This window comes from Meriones unguiculatus, chromosome 10 (genome assembly GCF_030254825.1).
Source record: "Meriones unguiculatus strain TT.TT164.6M chromosome 10, Bangor_MerUng_6.1, whole genome shotgun sequence".
Taxonomy (NCBI): domain Eukaryota; kingdom Metazoa; phylum Chordata; class Mammalia; order Rodentia; family Muridae; genus Meriones; species Meriones unguiculatus.
Window position 1 is genome coordinate 109,338,613 of NC_083358.1, and position 27,876 is coordinate 109,366,488.

The 27,876-nt window shown below is 43.9% G+C and overlaps 1 protein-coding gene across 4 annotated transcripts in view; it reads left to right on the plus strand.

Moving 5' to 3' along the window:
* The first annotated feature begins 7,841 nt into the window (after nucleotides 1-7,841).
* Rprd2 (regulation of nuclear pre-mRNA domain containing 2) overlaps nucleotides 7,842-27,876 on the plus strand; it is a 49,504-nt gene continuing 29,469 nt past the window's right edge. For 2 of the 4 annotated variants that reach the window (XM_060393087.1, XM_060393088.1), the window contains exon 1: nucleotides 7,842-8,624. In XM_060393087.1, the coding sequence (XP_060249070.1) occupies nucleotides 8,420-8,624 (205 nt within the window). In that variant the 5' untranslated portion in view covers nucleotides 7,842-8,419. The remainder of the gene's footprint in view (nucleotides 8,625-27,876) is intronic. The other 2 variants (XM_060393085.1, XM_060393086.1) reach the window with 1 other exon arrangement.

Genomic DNA, 27,876 nt, shown 5'->3' on the forward strand with positions numbered 1-27,876 from the left:
CCCTGGTCCCTAACTTAACATTTTGTTCTGGGGGAAGAAGCCAGGGGTTTTGTTTAGGTCTGTAATCTCAGTACTAAGGAGGCTACCTCAGGCAAGTTTCTGTGCATCTACTGTCAAGCCTGGTCTGCGTGATTCCGCAACAGCCTGGACAAGAGTGAGAGCCTTCCTTAAATGCCCCCGTGTATTAGTTGCTGTGATGAAACACTGTGACCAAAGTTTGTTTTGGCTTACGGTTTCAAAGGAGGAGTTGTATTGAAGGTTTAGTAACAGATGGACGGAACAGGAAGCTGGCTGATCACAGGAAGCAGTGGGCAAAGCTAAAACCCTCTCGGCTGGCCCCCAGTGACATTCTTCCTCCAGCTAAGCTCCAATCCTTCCAGGTTCCATAGCCCCCACACACAACAGTGCCACCACTCAGGTTAGGGGCCAAGTGCTCAAATATATAATTCCACAGAGGTGGTTTTGGACCAGAACTCTCCCTCAAAAACACAACAGCCAAGTGGTGGCTGCGCACTCCTTTAATCCCAGCACTCAAATTCTGATGTTCTTGCCATTTGTCACTCAAATGTTGGACATGAAAGTATGTGTGCACAACCTGTGCATGGTAAAATGGTTAAGGGCTTTTGGTTATTTGTCTCACCACCACCACTACCATTTCCCAGACAGGGTTTCTCAGTGTAACCTTGGCTGTCCTAGAACTGGCTCTGAGGCTGGCCTGAAAGTAAGAGAGAGCCACCTGCCTCTTCCTTCCTGAGTGCTGGGATAAAAGGTGTGGGCTACACACCCAGTTCCATTTTGTCTTGTCTTCATACAAAAAAAAAAAAAAAAAAAAATTCCCTAATAGTGGATGTAGCTGTATTGCTACACCCATCAAATCCTCTTCTAAAAGATAGTATGTGGACTGGGAATGTAGCTTCGCAGAATACTTGAATAGTATATACAGTCTTGGGTTTAATGACTAGCACCCCAAAAACGTGGTACACACCTATAATCTCAACACTGAAGGTAAAGGCAGGAGGGTGAGGGATTCAGGATGATCCTTGAGCTATGTTCGAGTCTGGACTGTGATGCTTGAGAACCCTGTCTTGTCTACAGAGTGAGTTCCAGATGTCCAGTGGTACACAGAGAAAATTTGTCTCAGGAAACAAACAAAAACTCTGTCTTAAAAGGGGGAGAAAAGAAGAGCCAAATGTGGCACACACCTTTAATCCCAGGACTTGGGAAGCAGAGTCAGATCTCCCAAGTTCAAGACCAGTCTGGTCTACATTGAAGTCCCGGCCAGCCAGGGCTACAAAGTGGTCCCTGTTTCAAAATAAATGAAAAGACCTGGAAGTGGTAGCAGGCCTTTAATCCCAGCACCCAGGATGCAGAGGCAAGTGGATCTCATGAGTTCAAAGCAAGCCAGAGCTATACAGTGAGACCTTAAAATACAGGGTTGGAGAGATGGCTCAGTGGTTAAAAGCACTGGCTGATCCTCCAAATGGACCTGAGTTCAATTCCCAGGAACTTGCAACTGTAACTACAGTTTTAGGGGATCTGACACCCACACACAAGCAGGCATAACATCAATGTATATAAGATAAGTTAAAAATTCATATTATAAAATACATAAATTCTTATCTCAGAAACTGACTTTCTGATGGTCTACTTAGAGGTGCGGAGCTGCCTGTGTATCCCGCTATCTTGTGTTGCCTGTTGAATGGCTCCAACCAAAGCCAAGTCGAGCACTCACAGCCCTGCTACCTGGAAGGCTTATAAAGTCCTGCCGGCACAGTAAACATGGAGAAACACAAGACCTGAGGGAAACCTAGTAGTCTCTCTTGTTTGTGTTTCTGTTGTTTTCTGGGAGAGCTGGCCTACAAACTCAAGATCTTCCTGCATTGGCCTCTTGAGTGCTGGGAATACAGCCCAACATGGGATGCATTTAAATGAAACCCATTGCTTTGTATTATGAATGTATTCTAAAATAGTAAAGATCGAGGACTAAGAGCCCCTGTTGCCCTTGCAGAGGACCTGGGTTCAATTCCCAGCACCCATATGATGGAACATAACCATATTTAACTCCAGTTCTAGGGAATCTAATGCTCTCTTCTGACCTTCATGGGCACTGCATGCCAATAGTGCACATTTACACAGGTAAACACTTCTGCATGTGAAATAATTTAAAAATAAATACAGATTAAAATTGTAAAGATGAGTAGTTGTGAAGAGTTAAGAGGGTAGATGTCATAATACTTTTGTCTAACCATAGAATGTTCAGGAGTGAGCCCTAACCATGCAAGGTTGCACACATCTATAATCCTAGCACTTAGGAAGCTGAAGCAAGAAGATCGTAAGTTTGAGTCCAGCTTGGGCTACATAGAGCCCCTGTGTTTTGTTTCATTTTTAAAAGAGCAAAATAGCCTGCTGCCTGGCCTGATAACTTTTTAGTTCAATTCCCAGGACTCACATGGTAGGATAGTATGTTAAGGCAATGTATAAAAATGCCTCAGCTGCACTGTGGTGGTACATGACTTTAATCCCAGCACTCAGGGACACAGAGTTCAAGGACAGCCTGGCCCACAGAGTTGGTTCCAGGACAGCTACAGCTACACAGACAAATCCTGTGTCAGAAAACCAATAAAATACCCAAGAGGCAGACAGAGGAAGGTGGACCTCTTTGACTTCAAGGCCAGTTAGGTCTACAAAACAAGTCCAGGACAACCAGGGCTACATAAAGAACCCCTGCCTCAAAAATAAATAAACTCATGTACTCAGACTGTTTAACCTGCCTTTAACAGAATAATGTAACAACCAACCTTACTTGCCCTGGATTGAATATTGGATCTTTCTTTTTTTCTTTTCTTTTTGTTTTTTTGAGACAGGGTTTCTCTGTGTAGCCTTGGCTGTCCTGGAGCTCACTCTGTAGACCAGGCTAGCATTGAACTCACAGAGATCTGCCTGCCTCTGCATCCCAAGTGCTGAGATTAAAGGCATGGGCCATTATTGCCCAGCCTGCCCTGGATTTCACATGTAATCAGCCTTTACATCTGAAGCTAAAATATAGCTGTAAACTTCAATGACATGCTCTTCCATGCCCATGACCCATGGTGCATGTTTATCATTTGCTGAAAGCAGAAAGATAGAGATTGGAAGCAATCTTCTAAAATGAATATCCACCATAAATGTTGGAAAGCAACATTTGGATATGGGATGATAAAGAATGATGTGTGTAGCAAAGTTATCTGGGTCAGTTGGGGTCTTTGGAGTCAGTGCCATAATCCCTCGTAAAACTGTTAAAGGTTTCTGTTAAGTATTTCATATTCTTTTCCCATGTGATGCTTTCCACACTGTTCAGTACAGACAGCAAAGCCCTTTTGTTAAAGACAGATACAGAAACAGTCATTGTTGCAAGACAGCCTTAGGGCAGGCACAGATTCAGATCCTTTCAACAGACAGAAAGGATGAAACACACAGAGAGCATGAAGCAGAGAATCCAAAACTGGACTCACTCTTGGTTATGTGACTCCAAGGGAAAGTGATTTTTTATGTTTTTTTTTTTTTTTTTTTTTTTGAGACAGGGTTTCTCTGGGTAGCCCTGGCTGTCCTGGAACTCTCTCTGTAGACCAGGTTGGCCTCAAACTCAGATCAGCCTGCCTCTGCCTCCCAAGTGCTGGGATTACAGGCATGCACCACCATGCCTGGCTGCTTTGATTTCTTAATGCAAAACCAACAGGTTATTGGTAATCACTAATCACTAATGTATTTAATCCACACAGAACAACTGCAAGTTGTCCTCTGACCCCCACAAGTATACTGGGGCATGCATACACCCCTTACCCACTTACATGTAAAGTTTGTTTGTTTTGGTTTTTGATTCATTTTTGAGACAGGGTTTCTCTGGGTAGCCCTGACTGTCCTGGAACTCTCTCTGTAGACCATGCTGGCCTTGAACTCACAGAGATCCACCTGCCTCTGCTTCCCTGAGGCTCCCAGTCTACTTTTTATTTTGAAAAACTGTCTTAAGTTGTCCATGCTGGCCTTGAACTCACTCTGTAGTCCAAGCAGAACTAGAATTTATGATTGTCAATATTTCTGAAGATAAAAATAAATATATACAAATAGGGACCGGAGGGATGGCTCAGTGGTTGAGACCACTGTCTGCTTTTCCAAAGGTCCTGAGTTCAATTCCCAGCAACCACAAGGTGGCTCACAACCATTTATAGTGGGATCTGATGCCCTCTTCTGGTGTGTAGGCATACATGCAAGCAGAACACCATATGAATAAATAAATCTTTAAAAGAAAATTAAGAATAAAAATTAAAAATCACAAAAATCCAAATAAAAAGGATTTAAGTAGGCAAGGTATGATGATGCAGACTTTTTTTTTTTTCAGACAGGATCTCTCTGTGTAGCCTTGGCTGTTTTAGAATTCAAGATCTGTAGGCCTTGAACTCACAGAGATCCACCTGCATCTGCTAGGATTAAAGGTGTGGGCCACCAGCACCCAGCTGATGACAAAGACTTTTAATCCCAGCAGCTGAGTGGCAGAGGAAGGTACATCCTTGACAGTTTGAGACCTGCCTGACCTACACACAGTTATAGGACGGCCAGGGCTGCAAAGGAAGACACTGTTTCAAAACAGAAACAGAAGATTTAAATGAGCTTTGGGTATAGCATGGGAAAGGCTGTGGCTTTGAACCCAAGACTAGAAGAAAAAACAAAAAACAAAAAAGGCTGGAGCAGGAAAGGAGAGACGGCTTGACCATTAAGAGCACTTGCTACACTTCCTGAGACCAGAGGTTTGTTACTCGCATCCATACCAGGCAACTCACAGCCTGTAGGGGATCTAGTTCCTCTTCCTGCCTTCGAGGGCATTCACTCATTCTCTCTCTTTGTCCGTCTGTCTCTCTCTCACACACTTTTTTAAAGTAGGACGTAGTAGTAAGGGGTGTCCTCAGGCCGCCGTGTGCGTTGAGCCCTTCTCTCCTACAGCGACTCCTCTAATAATTACGGCAAAGTGGAGAGGTTTTGAGAAGACAAGTGAATTTGTAGCTGTCTGACTTTTATTGTTTTCCTTTTTTTCCTGATGTTTGAGACAAGGTTTCTGTTAAAGCCTCAAACTCACAGAGATCTGCCTGCCTCTGCCTCCTAAATCCTGGAATTAAAGGCTGCACCACCATGCTCAGCCAAGTAGCTATTTTTAGACACCTTGTGTGACAGCCTGTGAAAAGAAGCTGTGAATTTACTGTGAACTCTGGATGGAGCAGTGTGCAGAATGCTCTTCCCACAAAGCGGCCTTCTAGAAAGAGGCATAAACTATGATAAGTGAATCCACCTGAAAGCAAGGACAGAGGGAATGCCTTGGCATGTCCACATTATCTCTGTGGGAAAAGCGAAGGCCTGGGAAAAATATTCTTGGCTCTTGTCACAAAGAATATTGTGACAAGATGTTAAGACATAGCATCAAGTGGATTCCCTTGCTGTCCTTGTATTTATGTAAGCTAACTGTAAACATCACCTCTTGCTTGCTTTTACACTAAAAATAGAAGTGCTTTGTTTACACTACTCTTGAGCTTTAAAGTCTTGCTCTGAAACCATCATACTACCCAATAGAAAAATGAAAAGTTAAGACCATAAATGTTCATGGTTGAAGCACTCAGTAAATCCCATCACTCAGGAGGCAGAGGCAGGCAGGATTACATAATGAGACTACTTCTTAAAACACACACACAAAGACAAGCCAGGTGTGGCAGCTGCAGTCTGTAACCCACAAGCCCAGATTGTTTTTGGCAGAGACAGGAGGGTTGCTCGAGCTTGCTGGCCACAGGCAAAACAATAAGGAATAAAGAAGAGACAAGGCAGGAGCCCCGACATCCTCCTCTTATCTCAAACAGTGAACAGACACACACCCACACACACCAGCACTGTTCCCTGATTTAAAAAGGGCTTCCTTACTACTTCAGTTAAAGACTGTTAACATTTATAGAAGGCCTTTGGTCAACTAAATCAAAATGGAGTTAAAGCCCTGTGTGGTGTGATCAAGTGAAACTTAACTTGTTTATCTAATTTTATTTTGATTTCCCAAGAAATCAAAAAAGGGGTAATAGCCAAATCCCCAAGCAGGTCAGGTCCAGCTGGCATGATAAGAAAATCCTGCTTTTAACCTTTGGAAGAGAAATAACTTGAAAATAATCAATCTGCTTTGAGTTCAAATTCTTCTTTCCTCAATTTTTTTCTTTTCTTTTTTCTTTTTAGATCCTCAACTCTTTTTCTTTGCAATGCCAAATTCCGTTCTGCTCAGCTCATCAGAATATTCGTTGTATAGAATTAGAAGATGCCTGTAGGGTCATTAAAGTTATTACGGTCTTTAAATGTTGTAATTTTTTTTCTTATACGAAACCCAAATCTCACTGATCGTCCTGGCACACGCCTTTAATCCCAGCACTCAGGTAGGCAGAGGCAGGTGGATCGCTGAGTTTGGAAGTTTGAGGCCAGCCTGGTCTACAAAGCGAGTCCAGGACAGTCAAGGCTACACAGAGAATCCCTCTCTAACAAAACAAAAAGGAGCTCAAGTCTCAGCACTCAGGAGGCAGGCCGATCCTGTCTCTGGTCTTCAGAGCTGGTTCCAGGATAGCTAAGGCTACACACAGAGAAACCTGTCTCAAAAGAAACAAAAAACAAACCCAAAGTCGTTACAGTGGCTTTCCATTCCGGACGGGAACCCTCTTCGCTCCTAGCCTTTTGTCTCACTGGCTTTCTCTTATCTTCCAGTCACACTGGCTTCCTTGTTCTTCCTCTTGGTTTTCTTTGCTAGCGCTTCCTCTTCCATCCCCTCATTTGAGCCTGGTTGCTTTTCTCAATTATCTCTTTTTAAAAACCGATGCACATCATTTTTTATTCATATTCTCAGTCTTTCTCCCTTAATCTTATACCATACCACTTTTATGACTCCTTAACTCCCTGACACCAAATCAAGACGGAGGATTGATTTTGTTTTTTTTTTTTTTAATCAGCTTTGCTATCATTTCCCTAATTCTAAAAGTTCTTGGCACAGAGACATTAATACTCAATGATGAGACGGGCTCCTTGCCTCAAAAATCTTTTCTATTAGGGAGGCATAATTAAGAGGAAATTGCTGGGTTCAGTAGGAATGTACGAACCTAAAAATTTTCCCAAAAGATTCGCACAGGTAGATGTAATGGTTAATCTGAAGCTATGTTAATAGACGCAAGACTTAAGACTTTGTACACTATAACGCACTACACAGCTGTGAGGTTATCATAACCGACCAAGGAAGCCACATCTCGCCAGAGGAATTTGTGTTTAGTGTTCTCATTCCGTCTTTCTAGAACGCGGACGGTCGAGTGACCGTGAAGGGCCTCCAGGCCCGGTGTTTTAACACCGTTTGGTCTAGGAGTCTGCGTAGAGGAGGGCGCACTGGACCTGACGCATGCGCACTTCCTACCGCGCCGCGAGATGGGGGCCAGCCATTTTGTCGCGCGTAGGCCCCCGATTTAGGGGTGGTAGCGGCTGCAGCTGCCAGAAACAGCGGCCACAGAAGGACGGGCGTTCCCCACCCTTGTGCGGGCTAGGGGCTCCCAATGAGCAACCCCTGTAAGCAGGGGAGAGCGGGGCGGGGCCCTGAACGCCGGTCTCCTATCGCCCGGCTCCTCCATCCCGCCGCCCCACGTTTTCCTCCCAGCCAGCTTCGCGCACGCCCAGCGCGCAGGCGCACGAAGCCCCGCCCCGCCCCCTCAGCGTTCAGGGCCGGAGGACTCCTGCGCGCGCTTCTCCGACCCCTCCGTTGATTGGTCAGATTGCAGCGCCATCACGCCTCAAGGTTGAGAAGGAAGCGGAGGGGCGGGGCCGCCGTGCGCGTGCGCGCTGCTTCTGCTGGTCCATTGCTGCTATTGCGTTGCAAAAAAAAAAAAAAAAAAAAAGAAAAAAATTCTGACTAGGTAGTTCTGGGCCTTCTCTGTGGTAGGGAATCTAAGGGAAAAGCCTTCCGCAGCCAAGGAGTTTTACGTTTGCGGTACCAAGGCCTCCCACCCTGGCTCGCCGGAGTTTGGCCGACGGGATGAGGCAGGGCCTTGAGAGTTGAGGCCCGCGGAGGATAAAACCATTAGTCTCGCTCGGCCTGGGCCCTCTGAAAGGCGCCGCAGGTTCCGTCTTCCTCGTAGCTCGCTCCCGGCTACCGGTTCAAACACGACCCCCGAACCTTCGCAACCCGCAGCCCCTCGTTGCAGCGTGTGGGAGCCGACGGCGCGCCCGGCAGCCGGCCCGCCTCGGTCCGGGAGAGCCCGGCGCGCGCACCGGCCCACCCCCTGGCCTCCCTCCCTCCGGCCGCCTCCACGCACTCGCAGTGATTGTTTTGCCCGCTCCCGCCGCCGCCGCCGCCGCCGCCAGAGGACCAGCGGCGCTTGTGCAAACCGGGAAGATGGCGGCCGGCGGCGGCGGAGGCAGCAGCAAGGCCTCCTCCTCGTCGGCCTCGTCCGCAGGGGCCCTGGAGTCTTCGTTGGATCGAAAGTTCCAGTCGGTGACCAACACCATGGAATCCATTCAGGGCTTGTCGTCCTGGTGTATAGAGAACAAGAAACACCACAGTACGATCGTCTACCACTGGATGAAGTGGCTCCGGAGATGTGAGTGTGGGGGCGACCGGGAAGGGGGAGACGGGGGAAATGGAGGCAATGCGGCCCCAGCCCTCCGGGCTTTGCCCGCGGAGCCTCTGCGTTCAGTTGGGGTTCACGTTACAGCTCGGACGCGAGTGTCCCCAAGCGCAGACTCCATTCCCAGGCACGGTTGCCCCGATCTGCAGGGGGCTCATTGCTTGGAATTTCGTAGCCTCTCATTTGGCGTGACCTTGGCCGTTGGGCCTAGACCCGTAGAGGTGTACGTGTGTCCCTTGCGAGCTCTGTAAGGTGTAGTGCTGGCTTTTCTGAACCTTCACGGAGACTGTCGCGTCCGTTTAGTTCTTAAAGGCCTTGACGTGTTAATGGGTTTCCTGGTGGTAGTCAAGCGATGGGGTTAGGCTATCCGCTTCTCTGCAATAATGTTGGACCATTCAGTGGTTAACGCCGACGTGAAACTTGTGATATGTGTGAAAAGGGCCTTCTCTTGACTCCCGTGGGTAGACTGGGCATGTGTTTTAAGGGAGGACTCCCTGGATGAAGGTGAGGCAGTGTGAGCGCCCCAGAGCTGGGAGGCGACCACCTGTTTTCTCTTTACCTGTGTTTGCAGCAGTAAAATACACACTTCGGGGTAGTACTGGTGTAGTACTGCCAGGACAGAACTGCGAGACCGTAATCGGTATCAGCCACTGGTACCCAAGTATAAAATGTATCCGGCCACTTTTTAATCACCTGAAGTACATTTTACAGAATTGAGTTTGTTTGCATAGGCGATCAAAATAGGAAATGTGGACTTTTAAATATTTATTCATTTTAGCATCTAACTAACCCCTCCCCCCAGTTACACTCTTGCCGTCAACCTGTGGGGCTCTCCGACACCGCTGCTTTAGTACAGAAAAGAGGTCTTCTAAAAATATGGATTGTTAAACTGGGCGTGGCGGCCCGTGCCATTCCTGAGGCCGAGGCAGGAGGATTGCCCCAAGTTTGAGGCCAGCTTGGGCTACGTAGTAAATTTCAAGCAGCCTTAACCCCGATTCCATAGACATTTGCTTGAATTTTAGTTTGGTTCCTGTCTGTAGAGCCCCTTGCCAGTGGTAGTCATTTACCATTTTTCTTATTCCATGTCTGTCTTTGCATTGGTAATATTTTTGAGTTTACTTGTTTAGTGAACAAATACTTAAAACTTCAAAATCATAGGCCCCAAATTGGAAGTCTTTTGTGTTTAAAGTTATTGATAGGACCGTTGTTCTGCTTCTTTGAAATACACTGTTGAAAAGAATATTCGGGAAAAAAGACACTATTAGCTAATTTTTATTTACTATCATCAGGTTTTTGTTTTTTTGTTTGTTTGTTTGTTTGTTCTAGCCGAGGTAAAATTAGAATCTGTAATATCAAATATGCTGTCACCTTCAAAGACTCACATATTATGTATCTGCCACACGCCAGCCATTGCCTTATATACTTTATAGGCTGTCGAGTTACAAAGGAAGAAAGTAGGGCTCAGAAATGTCATGTTGCTGAAGATTACACAGTAAAATGGTGTAGTTAGGATTCCACTCTGTCACTAACTTTGTGAAACAATGTTGGGTGCATTTGGTACATCAGTGTATTAAACAGTGCTAACATGAGAACATCTTCCACCCTGTTTTAAATCATTTTACCAAATTATGAAGCATTTTTACATCCCCTTCTATTGGGCTCTGGTGCATTAATCATATGGCTACATTATTTTCAAGAATAAGTTGGTCCCCATCTCTGCTTTCTGAAATCACAAGTGTCAGTTATCATACTTTTTTTTTCCTAGTCAGCAATAATGAGAGATGCTAGCACCAGAATTTTTCCTGCCTATGCTGTGTTGTGTCTGAGCTTATTTCCTTTGTTGGTACTAAGAGTGGTAGAATAATATTTTATCTCAAAAGTGCATTCTACATAATTTAAATGAGGTTAAATCATTTGCCCTTTTAAAACCTGCTTTCAATTTCATAGTGGAATAGAACTTAGCTTTCTAAAATGATTAAGAATAATTTGTGGATGTTTGTATTTACATGTGATAAATATCTGGCTTATAAGTAAAGCCTGAGTGATGGAAGGCTAGGATGCAAATAGTTGATGTATTAGGCCAATATTTTCTCTCTGTTTTGTAGACTTCACTATTAGAGTTTGGTTGCTAGGTTTGCTTAGGCAAAATTTAACCTTTCTGTCCACTTGTGCTTCTTCCTTGAAAAATTTTTTTTACATTTTTTTATTTTTTTTCCTGAGACAGGGTTTCTCTGTGTAGCCTTGGCTGTGCTGGAACTCCCTCTGGATACCAGGCTGACCTCAAAAGCACAGCGATCCGCCTGCCTCTGCCTCCCTGAGCGCCAAGGCTACAGGTGTGCGCCACCACGCCCAAAGCTTCTCTCTTCTTAGGACATCCACTATTTACTCATTTACCTCAGCTAAGGTTAAGTGACTGTGCTGGGTATATCAAGAGATGTTTTATCTCTGCCATTTTGTGGTGCGTCTAACTCAGGGCCTCCTGAATTCTGTGCAGGCACTACCATTGATATTCATATACCTCAAGCCCTCAGAAATGTTTTCACTGTATCCTTTACCTTATGATGTATAATTAATAATAATAATAATAACAACAGACTTTTTATTCATTGTAAAGGAAAAAATTAATGAGCAGAATGCCTCCTGAAGATGTATTCCTTAGGCATGGATTTCATGTAGGCATGTCTGTAACATTATTATCTTCTGTCAGTCTGGGTTACCCTAGCTGGTTTAGGATCAATGTGTAGCCACGTTGGCCTCCAGCCCGCAGCATCTTCCCGTCTTGGCATCCCTGTTGCTGGGTTTGTAGCTATTCACAGCCATCATCTTCTGAAGTGATCTTTCTGTGGTGTGAACAGATATCATGCCTCTACTTTTCTTTCTTTCTTTTTGAGACAGGGTTTCTGTGTAGGCCTGGCTTTCCTGGTACTTGCTATGGCAATCAGGCTGCCCTTGAAAAGAGATCAGCCTGTTTCTGCCTCCAGAATGCTGATTAAAGGTGTTGGCTGCCATGCCAGCTCATGCTTTGACTTCTTAACTCCCAGTGCTATACTGTTCTGGTACGGTTAAGTTACACGTTTTTGTACTGTGCTCTCGGAGAGAGCCTGTCGCCTGTTCTTCCTGCTTCTCCAGATCCTGCCACTTTTTCATGTAGATTTCCAATACCATCCTCCTGGGGAATTCTCACTACCTTCAACTGTTATTAGAGCTTTCCTTTCTTTCTCTTTTCTTTTTTCTTTATTTCTTTCAGTTTTTTTGAGACAGGGTCTCTCTATGTAGCCTTGGCTGTCCTGGAACTCATTCTGTAGACCAGGCTGGCCTCGAACTCACAGAGACCCACCTGCCTCTGCCTCCCTGAGTGCTAGGGTTAAAGGTGTGGGCCACTACACAGGGTCTTACTGTGTAGCCCTGGCTAGCCTGGGCTTGCTATGTCTACATGGCTGCCCCCCAGTTCACTGTGATCTGCCTGCCTCTGCCTCCTAAGTGCTGGATCAGAGGTGCTGGACACTGCACCTGGCAGGCCTATCCTCTTATTTTCAGCGTGCTAAGTTACTGTATTTACTTGTTATGCTTTTATTGCCTATTTTTCTCAAGTGTCAGGGCTGTGTCTTGTTTGTCTCTATCCCCAAGCACTTGAAATAGATTAGTAAATATTTACCAAAATAATGTTGCAAAATGGCTACTAAAGTACTTGTTTCTGGCCCGGTGGCACAGCCTGCAGTCCTGGCACTTGGGATTCTGAGGCAGAAGGATTATAAATTTGAAGCCAACTTGGACTATACTGTTTTAAACATGCATCTCCCCCAAAAAGCTTGAACAGTTTATTTCGGTTCCTTTTCATGAAAATATTTATAATTTAGTGAAAATGTAAGGGATGGCTTGCCCGCTGGTTCAGGATGCGGCTCTGACGTGGACTTGATGTTTCAGTTAACCAGGCTATCGTTTCTATACTTCATTTTTCTTCCCTATTTTCACTGTAAAACAAGGGTCAGTATAGGAAGTTAGAAAACGCGACTTTAGAATTAGAGCTAGATTCAGGTCTTAGAGCCATTGCTCCATCTTGGGGGATACAGCATGCAGAGTGCTTCAACCGTGGCCTTTCTCTCTTACCTGCAGGGAGCGTCGCACTCTGATAGAATCTGTGGACTGGGTTGAAGGCGGTAATGCATATATCTTCGTGTAGAATTAACTAAGAAACTAATAATTCACAGAGATGTGAATGATTTACTCCTGAGACCTGAGCATTCAAGAGAGCTTCAGCAGCAGCCCCTCTTAGTGAGTGAGGAGGTGCTAACAACCAGTGGGACAGAAATGAACACTATTGTATTTCCGATGCCTCTTTTAATTTTTTTAATGATTTTTTTAAAATTATATTTAACTATACATAGTGTCTGACTAGGGGTGTGTGGGTTGGATCCCCTGGAGCTGGAGTTTGAACACCTGAGGTAGGTGCTGGGAACTGAACTCAGGTCTTCTGTAAGAGCAGTATGCACTGTCATTTCTCCAGACCCTGTTCTATCTTCTTTCTAACCACTGAGTGCTTTGATGTGTTTTAGGAAGCAGAGTGAGTTCCCGCAGGGGAAGTAGAAGCCTAATTACGTTAGTTGTAAGCCATAAAATTTCTTAAGGCTCCACTCAGCTATTAAAAAATATTCCTTTGCGTTTATTTGTTTTAGGGGGAGGGACACACCCATGCCACCGTGCATATATGATCAGAGGACAGCTTTTGGGAGTCAGTTCTCTTCTCCCATCGTGTAGGTCCCAAGGTTGGCACTCAGACCATCAGGCTTGTTGTACAACTCCTTTTCCAGCTGAGCAACCGCCCTGGCCCTTCAGCTACTTTTAATTAAAATTACAAAAAATAAGCCTTGCGCGGTGGTGCGCATCTCTAATCCCAGCACTTGGGGAGGCAGAGGCAGGCGGATCTCTGTGGGTTGGAGGCCAGCCTGGTCTACAGAGGGAGTCCAGGACAGCCAAGGGTTTCTACACAGAGAAGCCTGCCTCACACAGACAAACAAACACCAGGAACAGCGGTTATGCGCTTGCCTCTGCTTACAGAGCCGATACGTAAACCAGAGTTTAAATTGGCATTTTCAGCCACTGTATATATTACACAACCTTTCATATTTTTACAGTATTTCTATAATGCAGCAATCCTTAATACCTTATCATGCAGGCTTAGGCCATGTAGGTTAGTTAGAATGTGAAGGTATTGGTGTTTTGTTTTTAAGATTTATTTTATTATGTATACAATGTTCTTCCTGAATGTATACCTGCATGCCAGAAGAGGGCACCAGATCTCATTGTAAATGGTTGTGAGCCACCATGCTGGGAATTGAACTCAGGACCTTTGGAAGAGCAGCCAGTGCTCCTAACTATTGAGTCATCTCTCCAGCCCAAAGGTATTGCTTCTTATTTTAATCTTTTAGGTTGGTAGGGGTTGGTTTGGTTTGTTTTGTGGATAGGGTTTCATGTTGTTGGGGCAGGTTTTTGCATCCCTTAGCTTCCTGCTTCCAGGGCTACTATGCCTAGCTTTAAAACAGCAACAAAACCCAGGGCTGGACTCTGTGGTGTTGGTTGTGGTGGAACTTACTATGAAGACCTGGAGACTAAACTTCCTCAGATCCTCCTGCCTCAGCCTGCTGAGTGCTAGGTTAAAAGCATGCATCTGCACCACCACACCCTGAGAACCTATTTTGTTGTTGTTTTTAAATTGATGTAAAATTGAGCATACTTATGTTGACTGCATGCATGCTTACGTAATAATGTTCAAACCAAGGTGAATCTCCTCAGACACTTACTTGCTTGTGGAGGATGGTGAAGTGTAATTTTCATTTATGTGTGTAAGTGGCCCTGCATGTGTGTGCAGGGCCTGGCGCCTGCAGAGCCGCAAGCGTCGGATCCAGGTGGTTGTGAGCTGCCATTTGGCTGCTCTTGCCGTTTTGTTGTTGTTGTTTGTTTGTTATTTTGACTGTGTGGCCCAAACTGGCCTGGAACCACAGCTGTTGTCTTTGAGCTATGCAATGAGTGATTTCTTAGTTTAAATTCAGGTTCCAAAGTGGACCAAAGGACCTTACAGAGGGACCTAGTAAGAGCAGCAATTGTTGTAATCACTAAACCTTCTTTCTAGCCCTGAGGTTTTAAATTTTTTTTGTTTGTTTTTTGTTCTTTCCCAATGGTGGTGAAAAGAATTATTTGATGTTCTGAAAATCATGTTTGTTTTTAACCTAATAAAAAGGAAAAACAAATTGAACATATTTAAGCTGTGTAAAAACCCCTCAATGGGAGGTTTACTTGCATTAAGTAATAAAAGGAAGTTTTGGTCACATAGTATTTGGACGGCGTGCTGGTCAGTAGGGGATTCGGTCTGTTATCACATATATCTTGTGGGGTAAAAGCGTTTGGGACTGAGCCTAGACTCTTGGGATGTGATCTGTGTGTCACATAAACCCTCAGCCTGCTGGCTTACGTCTGATGATCAACCCTGGAACCGTTTTCTGCAGGTCCAGTCTCTGAAATGTAGCTCTTCCCTTCCCTGTCTGCCTTCCTTGTCATCTGTCTGTTGCAGCAGGGATCTAGACTGGATCTGTAAAGTATTCCAGTGCCACATAGACATGCAGGTGAGCGCAGATGCCACATTTAACCCTGAGCTGTAACACGCTTCTTTGTGTGTTTGAGATGAGTGTTGTCTAGTCTAGAAGGTCCTCTTTCTTGCCTTAACCTCCAAGTAGCTAGAATGAGAGAAGTAACCATAGTATTCAGCTTCGAGATAAATTTTGATTATAATTCATTTATATCTACTTTCCCTAATGATTATTTTCAGTGCATTTAAGATTATTACTGCTCTTTTTTTAATTTAATTTTATTTTATGTGCATTACTGTGAAAGTGTCCAATCCCTTGGAAATGGAGTTACAGACAGCTGTGAGCTGCCATGTGGGTGCTGGAATTGAACCCGGGTCCTTTGGAAGAGCAGGCAGTGCTCTTAACCATTGAGCCATCTCTCCAGTCCCGCATTTAAGATTATTAATAACTGAAAAACTGTACAGTGGGCGGTGATGGCACTTGGGAGACAGAGGCGGGCGAATCTCTGAATTTGAGGCCAGCCTGGTCTACAGAGTGAGTTCCCAAACAGCCAAGGCTACACTGAGAAACCCTGTCTTGAAAACAAAAGGGGGCGAGGGTTGGAATGATGGTTCAGTGGTTAAAAGAGAGCACCATCTGCTCTTCTAGTCTTCTAGAGGTCCTGAGTTCAATTCCTGGCAACCACATGATGGCTCACAACCATCTATACTCAGAAGAGGGATCTGATGCCCTCTTCTGGCATGCAGATAGAGCACCTGTCTACATCAAATAAACAAACAAATACATCTTTTAAAAATAACTGTACAAATTTGTTTGGTATAGTATGATATATTTTTATTTAACTATTTTTAAGATTTTATATTTATGTATTTGAGCATTTACCTACATTAATACGTGTGTACCTGTTACCTCTTGAGGCCAGACAAGGACTGGCTCTCTTGAAACTGGAATTACAGATGCTTGTGAACCACCATATGGATGCTGGGAATTTAACTTGGATCTTCTGGAAAAGCAGCTAGTGTTTTTGACTACTGAATCATCTCTCCAGCCTGTTGCTTTTCTTTTTTGTTTTTGCTTTTGTTTTTGTTTTATTTTGTTTCTCAAGACAAGTTTCTCTATGTAGTCCTGGCTGTCCTGGAATTCACTCTGTAGAGTTTGTGCTAGCCTCAGATTCAGAGATCACCTGCCTTTGCCTCCCTGAGTGCTGGGATTAAAAGTGTGCACCACCCTCACCCGTCTCTATTTTTAATTGGCAGATAATAATTGTACAAATTTATGAGTACTATGTTCATATAGTAGGTATTAAATAGATAGTTAGTTGCTTATGTGGGTACCTTAGACCCTTTTTTTTTTTGTTTTGTTTTTCATTTGGAACTTTGAAAATCCTCTCCAAGAGGCTGGAAAGATGGCTCAGCAGTTAAGAGTGCTTGTTGCTTTGTCATGAGAAACAAGTTTGTGTTGCAGAAACTATATTGGGTACTTCACAAACACCTGCAACTCAGCTCTGAGGGATCAAATGGCCTCTGGACACCAGCACACACATGCATGTACATTCTCAGACACAGATCTGTAAACAATAAAGATGAATCTTTAAAGACAGAACAGAAAAGCGTCTATTAGCTGTCTTGAAATATAGTTAAGTGTTGATTACCTTACTGTGCTATAGAACAGGAGGTCTCTTTCTCCCCTGTAACAGCACTCCAGTGCCTGTTAGCCATCAACAAATATTTACAAAACACCTACTGTGCCGGGTACTGTCTGGACACTGGGGATATAGCAGGTGAACAAAATGGGCAAAGCATTTTCCTGTCAGACAACTTACTCTGCTGAGGTAAGGCAGACGAAAGATAAAGTAAATAAGTAATTAAACCTGCTAGAAGGAGGTAAATGCCATAAAGCAAAAATGGGGAATACAGAATGTTGGGGTGCTTTGGACTTTGAGATGAGTAGGGAACCTGAGAAGGTAGCATCTGAGGAGAAGCTAGTCCGAAGTGTTGTTTACAGCCGGAGAGGCGCTCAGCTGGTGAAGGTGTCACCACCAAATCTGATGGCCTGAGTTCTGTCCCCAGGACCCACATGGTAAAAGGAGAGAACTAACTCCTGTGACACCTCGTGGCGTACACACACACACACACACACACACACACACACACACACACGAGTTACAAAATAAACAATAAAGAAAGGTAAAAGCCAGAAGAACAGAAAAACCAATTTCCTGGGGCAAGAGTATGCTTGGTGAGTTGAAGGAACAATGAGGGACATCTGTGGCTAGAAAACACTCAACGGGGAGCTTCATTAGCACACAGTTCAGAGGTGATAATGGGGTAGATAGTACTAAGGTGGAGTAGATCAAGGCTTTTTTTTTTTAAGTTTATTGTTTATGTATATGAGAGTGTCTGTGTCCATGGAGACCAGAGAAGTATCAGATCCATCAAAGCTAGAGTTTCGGAAGGTTGTGAGCCACCTGACATGGGTATTGGGATCTGAACTCAGGTCCTCTGGAAACAGCAGCAAGTACTTTTAACTGTCTTACCAGGCACTTTTGACTGTCTTACCAGGCACTTTAAGGACTTTGGATTTTGTGGGTTTGTTTGTTGTTTGAGACAGTCTCTCGTGTACCTTGGGCCGTCTGGCCTCAGACTGTTCTTGTAGCCGAGGATGACTTTGGATTTCTGATCTTCTTGCGTCCAGGTCTTAAGTGCTAAGATTGCAGTCATATAACACTGTGCTCAAGTTATGCCTTGCCGGGGTTGGACCTTGGGCCTGCTGAATTCTAGGCATGCCCTCTGTGATTGAACCATGTCCTTAGCCCAGAACTTCTATACTGAGAGCATTTGAGCAGAGGAAGGACAGCATCTGATTTATGACAATGTGTGCTTGAATGTGTGTGTGGTGGTGTGCACATGGGATTGAACCAAGACTGAATATATACTAACTGATGTTTGGTTTTTTTGAGACAGGAGTCTTATGTAGTCCTTGCTGGCCTTAATGACATTGAACTGCTCTTCCTGCCTTTGCCTCACAAGGGGTAGGATTATGGATGTTATGGTGATAGAACGTAGACTGTCATGATGCTAGAGAGGCATTCTACAGCCAGAGCTCTAGGTGATGGAGAGGTGCCTCAGCAGTTGAGATGGTAGGGCTTGGTGCTCTTGCAAGGACATGGGTTTGGTTCCCAGTACTTGCATGGCACTCACAGCCGTCAGTAGTAACTCCAGTTCCAGAGGACCCAGCAACTTCTGATTTCTGTGAGCACCAGGCATACATGTGGTACACATGCATACATGCAGGCAGAATACTCACACACATAGAATAAAATAAATGTAACAAATTGAACTGCATCACCTGCCCCTGTTTTAAGTGTGTAAAAGGTTTTTCTGCAGAAACAAGGGCAGCAGCTAGTTTGGTTACTAGTGTCATCTGCTGTCAGTTTGTGGTGAGAGGCGATGGGAAGTAATCTTGAGTTTCCAGGAGATCTAACCAGGTCTCTATTTTAATTAGTATTATGTATGTGGGCTTGTTGTTTGCTTGGTTTTGGTTTTGGGGATTACAGGCATGCACCACCATACCCAGCTCTATTGTATTGTTACATAGCCTAGTCTGGCCTTGAACTCACTATGTAGCCCAGGCTGGCCTCAAACTTAGAACAGTCTTCCTGCCACAGCTTCTTATGTGCAGAATGTGGCCAACAAGATTTACTTAATACTATATTTTCCTAGTATATAGTCACTGTAGGTAGTGATGAGTTCTGTGAAAACGTTTTCATTCAGCTGGGTACAGTAGCACATACCTCTATTCTCATCACTCAGGGAGGCAGAGGCAGCAGATCTCTGTGAGTTTGAGGCCAGCCTGGTCTACAAAGGGAGCCCAGGACAGCCAAAGCTACAAAGAGAAACCCTGTCTCGAAAAAACAACCTTTTCATACAGTGATATCACATACTTTTGGATAGATTCGATGTTGGGCAAGAAAAGTAGTCTGAAATGTCTTTTTTTGTGTGTGTGTGTGGTTACTGGTGAAGGTTGCAAATGGAACAGACTTTGAAAGGTAGATTAGAAATTTAGTTTGACTATGTTAAATTTTTGGGTGTCTACTTTTAAAATAGCTGAGCTAGAACTCCCGGCTGTAAAATTCGCCCGTTTGAAGTTGTTGTACTGCACTCACAGTAGTGTTTATCGCCATAGGGCCCGGGAGGTTAGACGTGAGGACCGTGAACTTGCAGCCAGGGCTACACTCCAACAGCAAAAGCATGCTTAGCACACTCTAGACAGAATAGTTCAGTTTTGTGCTTGGGTGGGAACTGGTATGAAGGTCAGTGGTGGAGTGCTCATACTGTGATTCATTCTGAAGCAAGAGGGAAAGAAAAAAAGGTTTCATGTTTTGAAACATTGCTAAGAAACATGGGAAAATATTATCTGGATCATCATAAACTTATTAACACACTGGAAGAAAAAAAGGAGATACAAACATTCAAAGGGAAGACAGGGCATGACAGATAATGCAACACTAATTTTATTTTATTTGAGACAGTGTTTCTCTCTTTTTGTTTCTTTTTTTTATTTGTTTATGGTTTTTGTTTGCTTACTTGCTTGCTTTTTTGAGATAGGGTTTCTCAGTGTAGCCTTGGCTGTCCTGGACTGGATTTCTAGACCAGGCCAGGCCCGAATGCACTACCATGCCAGGCTAATGCAACATTAATTTTTTGACTGAACTGTAAAAAGCAGCAAGTATTTAGTGACTCTACTAGGCAAAATGACAATGTAGCCCAGGCTGCCTTGGACTTACTCTGTAGACCAGCTGAGACAGGGTTTCTCTTTATAGCCTTGGCTGTCCTGGACTTGCTTTGTAGACCAGGCTGGCCTTGAATTTACAGCAATCCGCCTGCCTCTACCTCTCCAAGTGTTGGGGTTACAGACGTGACCACAGTGCCCAGCTGACTTATTTTTATTTTTTATGTGCATTGGTGTTTGCCTGCATGTGTATCTGACCATTGGAGTCCTGAAACTGGAATTATAGACAGTTGTGAGCTGCCATTTGGATGCTGGGAATAGAACCCAGGTCCTCTGGAAGAGCAGCCAGTGTTCTTAACCACGATGAGCCATCTCTCCAGCCCAAAATGCCTCATTCTTGGGCCAGGCATGGTAGTGTACCCCTAATTTCCAGCACTCAGGAGGTAGAAGCAGGCAGATCTCTGACTTTGGGGCCAGCCTGATCTACATAGTGAGACCCTGTCTCAAAACAGCACCACACTTCATAGTCAATCCCTTAACTCCCAGAAAGGATAATTTTTCATACCCATCTCTGGTTTTGTTTTGTTTTTGTTTTTGTTTTTTTTTAAAGCTGGCTTTCTCTATGTAGCCCAGGGTAGCCTTAAACTTAAGAGTTTCCTGTCTCAGCCTCCTAAATTCTAGAATTGTAGCTGTGTGCCTCATTGGGCTGAGAGCTAGAAGCTTTTTTTGTCTCAGGCAGGGTCTGTCTGTGCTAGTTCGGAACTCAGAAGATCCCCTTGCCTCTGTCTCCCTAGTGCTGGGATTAAAGGTGTGTCACCAAGGCTAGTGACAGTTAAATACTTTTTAGTGAAGTATAGTACATGCTAAGCACTAGGTTTAAGCTTTACTACTAGTTTGATTATGGGCTGTCTCCTCCTAATCTGTTCCTCCTTCAATTTTACTCCCCATAGTGAGTTCACTTTCTAGTTCGTTGATATTGGCTTTCAGAGATACATATTATTACTCTGTGGTAAAAGTTGCACTGCCCTGCCATTTGTAGTGGTGCATGCCTTTCATTTCAACACTCAGAGGCAGGCCGATCTCTTGAGTTTGAAGCCATCCTGGTCTACAGAATGAGTCCAGGACAGCCAGGGCTACACAGAAAAACCCTGTCTTGAAAAAACAAAGCCAGCCAGCCAGCCAACCAACCAACCAACCAAAGAATTGCACTGTTTAAAGAAAGAAAAAAAAAATCTTTTTTTGTCATTGTTTTCTTCTGAGACAAGTTCTTATGTAGCCCAAAATGTCCTCAAACACACTGTAGCTGAGGATGACCTTGAACTCATGATCCTGCTTCTACCTCTCAAGTGTAGAAATTATAGGCATATACCAACCCCAGTGTAACTTTCCTTTATTGATTTGTTTGTCCATCCATCATTCATCTATCTATCCATCTGTCTGATCTATTTGAGATAAGATAAGGTCTCACTATGTAGCTTCATCTGGCCTGGAAGTCACTATGTAGGCCAGGCTGGCCTTGAACTCAGAGGTCCATCTCCCTCTGCCTCTGGAGAACTGGGATTAAAGGCGTATACTACCATTCCTAGCATAATTTACATTTTATTTTTTATTTATTTAGTGGTGGTGAGAATCCAATTCAGAAACTTGTCAGTGCTAAGCAAAGTGTTCTACCATTGAACCATATTCCCCAGCCTCTTCCTCTTAAAAAATATATATATACCTAAAAGTATGAGTGTTTTACTATCATGTATGTTTGTGCACCACATCTGTCCCAGGAGCCTGCAGAGGTCAGGAGAGGGTGTCAGATCCCCTGGAACTGCAGTTATGCATGGTTGTGAGCCACAATGTGGGTGCTAGGAACTGAACTGGGTTCCTCTGCAAGTACAAGAGTCTTTCAGCTCAAGGCTATCACTCCCACCCCTTCCTTTCCTCTAAAGTCCTTCATGCCCTAGCTATCTGTCTGTCTATCTATCAAAAGGGAGAGATTGTGTGTGAGTTCATGTATGCGTGTGTGGGTATGTGCACTTGTGCTGTGGCATGTATGTGGAAGTTAGAGGACAGCTCACAGGAGTTTATGTTCTCCTTCCACCGTGTGGGCTCCAGGGACCTAGAACTCCAGTCACCGGCTTGGTGGCACCGCTTGAGTCACCGTGCTCTCTCTCTCTCTCTTTCTCTCTCTGTTTATTTTGTGGCACTAGGAATTGAACACAAGACTTAGCAACATGTGGGCAAGCTACTGTTTGATTTTAGACTAGGAATTATGTTGGTCAAAAACTGTTAGCATTTCCCCGGCCTTCACGTCCTTATTGCTGGGCTCACAGCCGTGCACCATTCTCTGCAACTCAGCTAACTTCTGTGTGCATGTTCATATGTAGGGTGCACTGGGTCGCCTTCACCCAGAGAAGGTGACCCTTGGGTACTGTCCACCTGTATATATATTTAGATTTATTTTTAATTTATTTGTCTCAGTTCTTTGCCGTGTGTGTGTGCACCGTGTGTATGTGATGCCCACAGAGGTCAGAAGAGACGTCAGGCCCTTGTAGCTGGAGTTCCATAAGGCTGTGAAGCGCCGTGTAGGTGCTGCAGTCTAACCCGAGTCCTCTGCACGAGCAGCAGGTGCTCTCGCTTGCTAAGGACACCCCCTCCTTTTAAAGTCAGCATCTCTTGCCTGCTGCTTGACCGGTAGGTAAGGCTGCCTTGCCAGCAAGCCCTAGAGAGCCACCTCCCACACTGCAGTATTTTTATCAACTGAACTAGCTTCCAAATTTACTTTTTCTTATTTTTAATGTGTGAAATCTTAAGTTTGTCAACTTTTTTTTGCCAAAGAGCATAAAATGCTGCCATTGATATAATTACTATTTTACAAACTCTTAGAATTAGAAGCATAATATCTCACAGTAAGTAATAAATCCTCAAGCTATTTAAGTTGAACTATTTGAAACTTGGCCTTGACATCTTTGCCTTCCAATGTTGCAGGTGTCACCTCTAAGCCCTTCCCATCCAGTGGTCTCTTCTCTGTTCTTAACCGTGTAGCCTTGTTTTATTTTCCTAGTAGCTTTCTCATGAGGCAGCAGCTCATTTACTTACAAGTGCGTATCTGCCGAGGCTCGTCGTTTTCCTTCAGTTAGAAGGCGGTCCCCAGTAGAGGCTGTTTGCTCTGCCATGACACGCGCCGTACCCAGATGAGGGCCTGCAACATAGAAAGGATTGATTAATGACCCCAGATCTCACTTTGAGAATTACCACTTCAGAGGTTATAAACACTTTTGTTAAGTTTATAGGTAAGGGAGACTCACACCCTTCTATATTAGCTGATGAAGAACATGAGCTTTGGATTTTTACAATTAGTAGTGAATTTTTTTTTCTTTTTGGTTTTTAAAGACAAAGTTTCTCTCTAGTCCTGACTGTCCTGGAACTCATTCTGTAGACTAGGCTGGCCTCAAACTGGAGAGATCCACCTGCCTCTGCCTTCTGAGGCCTGGTGTGTGCTGCCACCACCTGGCTTTTTTTTTTTTTTTTTAAGTTCTGCTCATTTTTATTTTATATTTCTGACTGTTTTGTCTGTGTACCATGTGCATACTGCCAAGGAGGCCAGAAGAGGGCATTGAATGTCTTGAAACTGGAGCTGTAATTGGTTATGAGTCATCACATGGGAATTGAACCTGGACCCTCTGGAGCCTTCTCTCCAGCCTCCGGTAGTTAATTCCTAAATGCCCGTGATTAAATGGAGAATTCAAATAATTCACATAAAATGCTTTGCAAACTATTTCCTATGTATTTAAAAAGCTTGATGTGATAAAATACTATTATTTTATTTTTCAATGTGTTAGTTTTTATGTTTGTGTTTTTTAACTTTTTTTGTATGTTTGGGGAGGGACATGGCTGCTGCAGCATGTGTGTGCATGTCAGAGAACAAGTTGTGGAGGTTGATTTTCTGAGTACTTTTTTTTTTTCCCCTGGTTTTTCGAGACGGGGTTTCACTGTGTAGCCTTGGCTGTCCTGGACTCCCATTATAAACCATGCTGGACCCAAACTCAGAGATCTGCCTGTCTCTCCCCTCCTGGTGCAGGGAATGCTGGCTGCTGCAGCTGAGTGCTTTTATCTGATGAACTATCTTTCTGGCTCTTGTTTGCTTGCTCTTTGGCTTTGAGACAGTTTCACTGTGTACACCTGATTGGTTTGTACTCACTTTGTAGATGAGGCTGACCTGAATTCACGGAGGTCCACCTGCCTCTGTCTCCCATGTGCTGGAATTACAGAAGGTATTGTGGCTGCGTGATGGTGGCAGAGTGGCAAATGTTCTTTATCCCAGTACTTGGGAGGCAGAGGCAGGCAGATCTCTTAGTTGGAGGCCAAGCCTCGTCTACAGAGTGAGTCCAGGACAGTTAGGGATATACAGAGAAACCTTGTCTTGAAAAAAACAATAAGGGGAAAAAATAAAAAATAAAAAAAAAGGTTATTATGTAGCCCGGCAGGCATGGCCTTGAGTTTATGTAGTGGAGGAACTTCACTCTTTCATTTCCCTAGTTCTGAGTTTACCAGTTTATTCATTAACCTATTTATTTTTTGGCAGTGTTCAGAATTGGACATAGGGCCTCATGTATGCTAGGCAAGCACTCTGCTGCTGAGCTACAGTCCCAGCTTCATGCCTGGTTTATAATAAGACTTTAAAAACTTGATGGTAGACAGCTAGAGTGATGGCTCAGCAGTTGAGAGTGCTTTCTGCCCTTGGAGTGGACCAGGTTTTTTTCCAGCACCCACACTTTAGATCACAACCATCTGTAACTCTAGTTCCAGAGTGTTAGACAAGCAAACATACATACATAGAATAAACAAATCTTTAGAATACGTGGTGGTCTGCACATGGTGTCACATGCCTGTAACTCTACACACTTAGAAGGCAGACGTGGATCAGCCTGAGAACAGGGGTTTGAGATTATGCTGGGCAACATATTGAAATTTTTATCTCAAAAATAAAGTGAGTAAAAACCAGATAACAGGACAGTGAAGAACACTGAAATTCCTTTGTGGAACCTTTGAACACAAATGTATTCTAGGATCAACTAGGTTAAGAATGTCGAGAACTAGGGATGTTACTCACAGGCAGACTGTTTAGCGTATACCGTACCCTAGGGTCGATCTCTAGAGTTGAAAAGAAATAATTTATTTCTCTCTTCTTAGGGTCATCAGACTACAATTTGTAGCACATGTGTGAACAAATGTGTGTGTAGAATATAGAAAAGTAGCGAAAATTTAGCACTACAGGTTGATGATCGTACTTTTCCCAAAATGTGGTGATGTTGAGAATGCTGGGTTTGTTTGTTTGTTTTTATTAAAAAAAAATTAATCCTCATTTTATGTGTATAGGTGTTTTGCCTACATGTATGCCTGTGCCTTATTTATGTGTGGAGGCCAGGAAAGGGTATCAGACCCATAGAACTGGAATTCCAGATTGTTGTGAACATCATGTCTCCTGGAAGAACAGCCAGTGCTCTCAATCATTGAGCCCAAGAAGGCCATTTTTAAAGTGAGGTGCTACCAAATTACAATTAAACCTGCTTTCATGCTGTAGAATATTACTTAACCACTAATAAATGTTTCTTGGACTTCCTGAAGGATTAGAGTAGGATATTTGACATTTTCTGTACTCATTTGACCATGGACTCCCTCATTATATAGTTAGGGCTAGCCTCAAGCCCCTGGTGCTTCTTTCTCCACTTCGAAAGTAGATTCCAGAATGCACCAGCTGCCTGGGGAATCCTTTTCTTGTTTTAGCTATCTCCTGTGATGATTGTTTCATAGCAAGCACTTGTGGGGATACTTGGTTACATAAACATTTCTAGGATATCACCAGTGACAGAGCAGAAAGTAACTGTGTGTCTGTGGGAAAGGCTTCAGAGACAGGAAGCAGGTGAAAGAAGACATCTTACAAGTAGACGTGGAGAGAACCAGAGGATAAGACACCCACCTCAGAGTGAAGGTGTGTGTGCTTTTGAGGGTCTTAATGTATTGATGCTGTCCTTAAGCTCTGAGCTCTGTTTTATTTTTGTTTGTTTGTTTGGAGGCAGCACTCACAGTGCAGCCCTCCACTAGCCAGGAATTTACATCTAGGCTGCTGGTCTTGAACTCACGGTTATTTTTTTTTTTTTTCAAGACAGGGTTTCTTTGTGTAGTCAGGGCTGACCTGGACTCACCTTGTAGACCAGGCTGGCCTTGAACTCACAGCGATCCACCTGCCTCTGCCTCCCTGAGTGCTGGGATTAAAGGCGTGCACCACTGCCTTTAATAATAATAATAATAATGTAATAATTTCTCAAAAGATCGCATCTTAAGCCAGCTGTCAGCTGCAGGCCTTGTACCTCACTTGGGTCTTTTTGCCTGAAGCATCTCTATAGTTCTGTGTGGCTGTAGTGGCCTGCAGTGGATTTTAGTGTCTTCTGCTTCATTTACCCTCCTGAGGAAGTAGCTCTTTCAGAACTGTTTGGTTGGTCAGCACTTCAAAATTTCTAAACTTTAATGGAGGCAGAGGAATTCAGGGTCATTTCTGGCTTCATAATAAGTTTGAAGCCAACCTATGCTACATGAGCCTATCTCCAAAAAGAGAAGAAAAAGAAGAGTGAATTTCTAATTTTCTTTTGGCTAATTTAGGAAAGATTGCCCTTTTCATGATATAATCCTTTCTCCGTGGGTTCCTCGTTTGTGAGGTATGAGGGGGAGGGTGCTGGGATTAAACCTAGGGCATTGTAATGCTGGGCAAAGAGATGCATGCCAGTCACCCTTGACTTGTAAGTCAGAAAGGTAACCACAGCAGAGAAAAGTGAGTGAGGGGAGTTTCCTGAGCTGGGTGGAATTTGGTGAAAGAGACATTAGGTATAATTGACATTAGAATAATCAAGAAAGAAACTTGGTGTGGTGGCAGAGGCAGGTAGATTTCTGAGTTTGAGGCCAGTTTGGGCTACTTGGTGAGGTTCTTTTTAAAACAAACAAACAAATAAACAGAAGACAAAAACAAGAAAGTAATGAAGTTTGCTGTGCATGCCTTTAATACTAGCACCAAGGGAACCAAAGCAAAATTAGATCCAGCCCAAGCTACATACCAAGTTACAGGGCAGTCTGAGCTAGACAGTCAGTTAGCAGAAAAGATACAAAGCTGCTTCTGTTTTATACCATCAACATTATTGTATTTTTTTCTTCGTTTTTGTTGTTTTGTTTGGTTGGTATCTGTGCCCAAGTAGTCCAGAAGATGGTGTGAGAGCCCTTGTGTCTAAGGTTAACAGTCAGTTCGCTCTGGGAGCCAAACTTGAGTCCTGCACAGAAGCAGCAAGTTGCCATAACCTCTGAGCCATTTATTTAGCCCCAGTTAATGGATTGTAAAGAATATTTTTGTTTTGTTTTTGGGTTTTCGAGTCAGGGTTTCTCTGTGTAGCCTTGGCTATCCTGGACTTGCTTTGTAGACTAGGCTGGCCTGGAACTGACAGAGATCCACCTGAATATTTTTGAGGGGAAAGGAAAAATTCGTCTTTGTTGAAGGCATAAGCAATCAAATGCTGACCATTTTCCAGTAACTAACATTTTAGGAGTTTTGTTGTTTTGAGACAGGGCTTCATGTGCTTCCAGGATAACCTCAAGCTTGGTGTGCATCGCTAGAATGACCCCGGAATCCTAGTCTTATTGCCTTTGTACCCCTCCAGGGCAGGATGTAGGCATGTAGACATGCCTGGCAGAGATGTTTGATTTTTATTTGATAGTTTTGCTTGTCTTTGTTTTGTGGCAGGCAAGAGTGGTGAAGTAGCAGAGAGAGAGACAGACAGAGAAACTGGGCCTGGTATAGCCTTTTGAAACCTCAAAACCCACCTCCAGTGACACACTTCCTCCAACAAGGCCACACCTCCTAGTCCTTTTCTAACACTGTC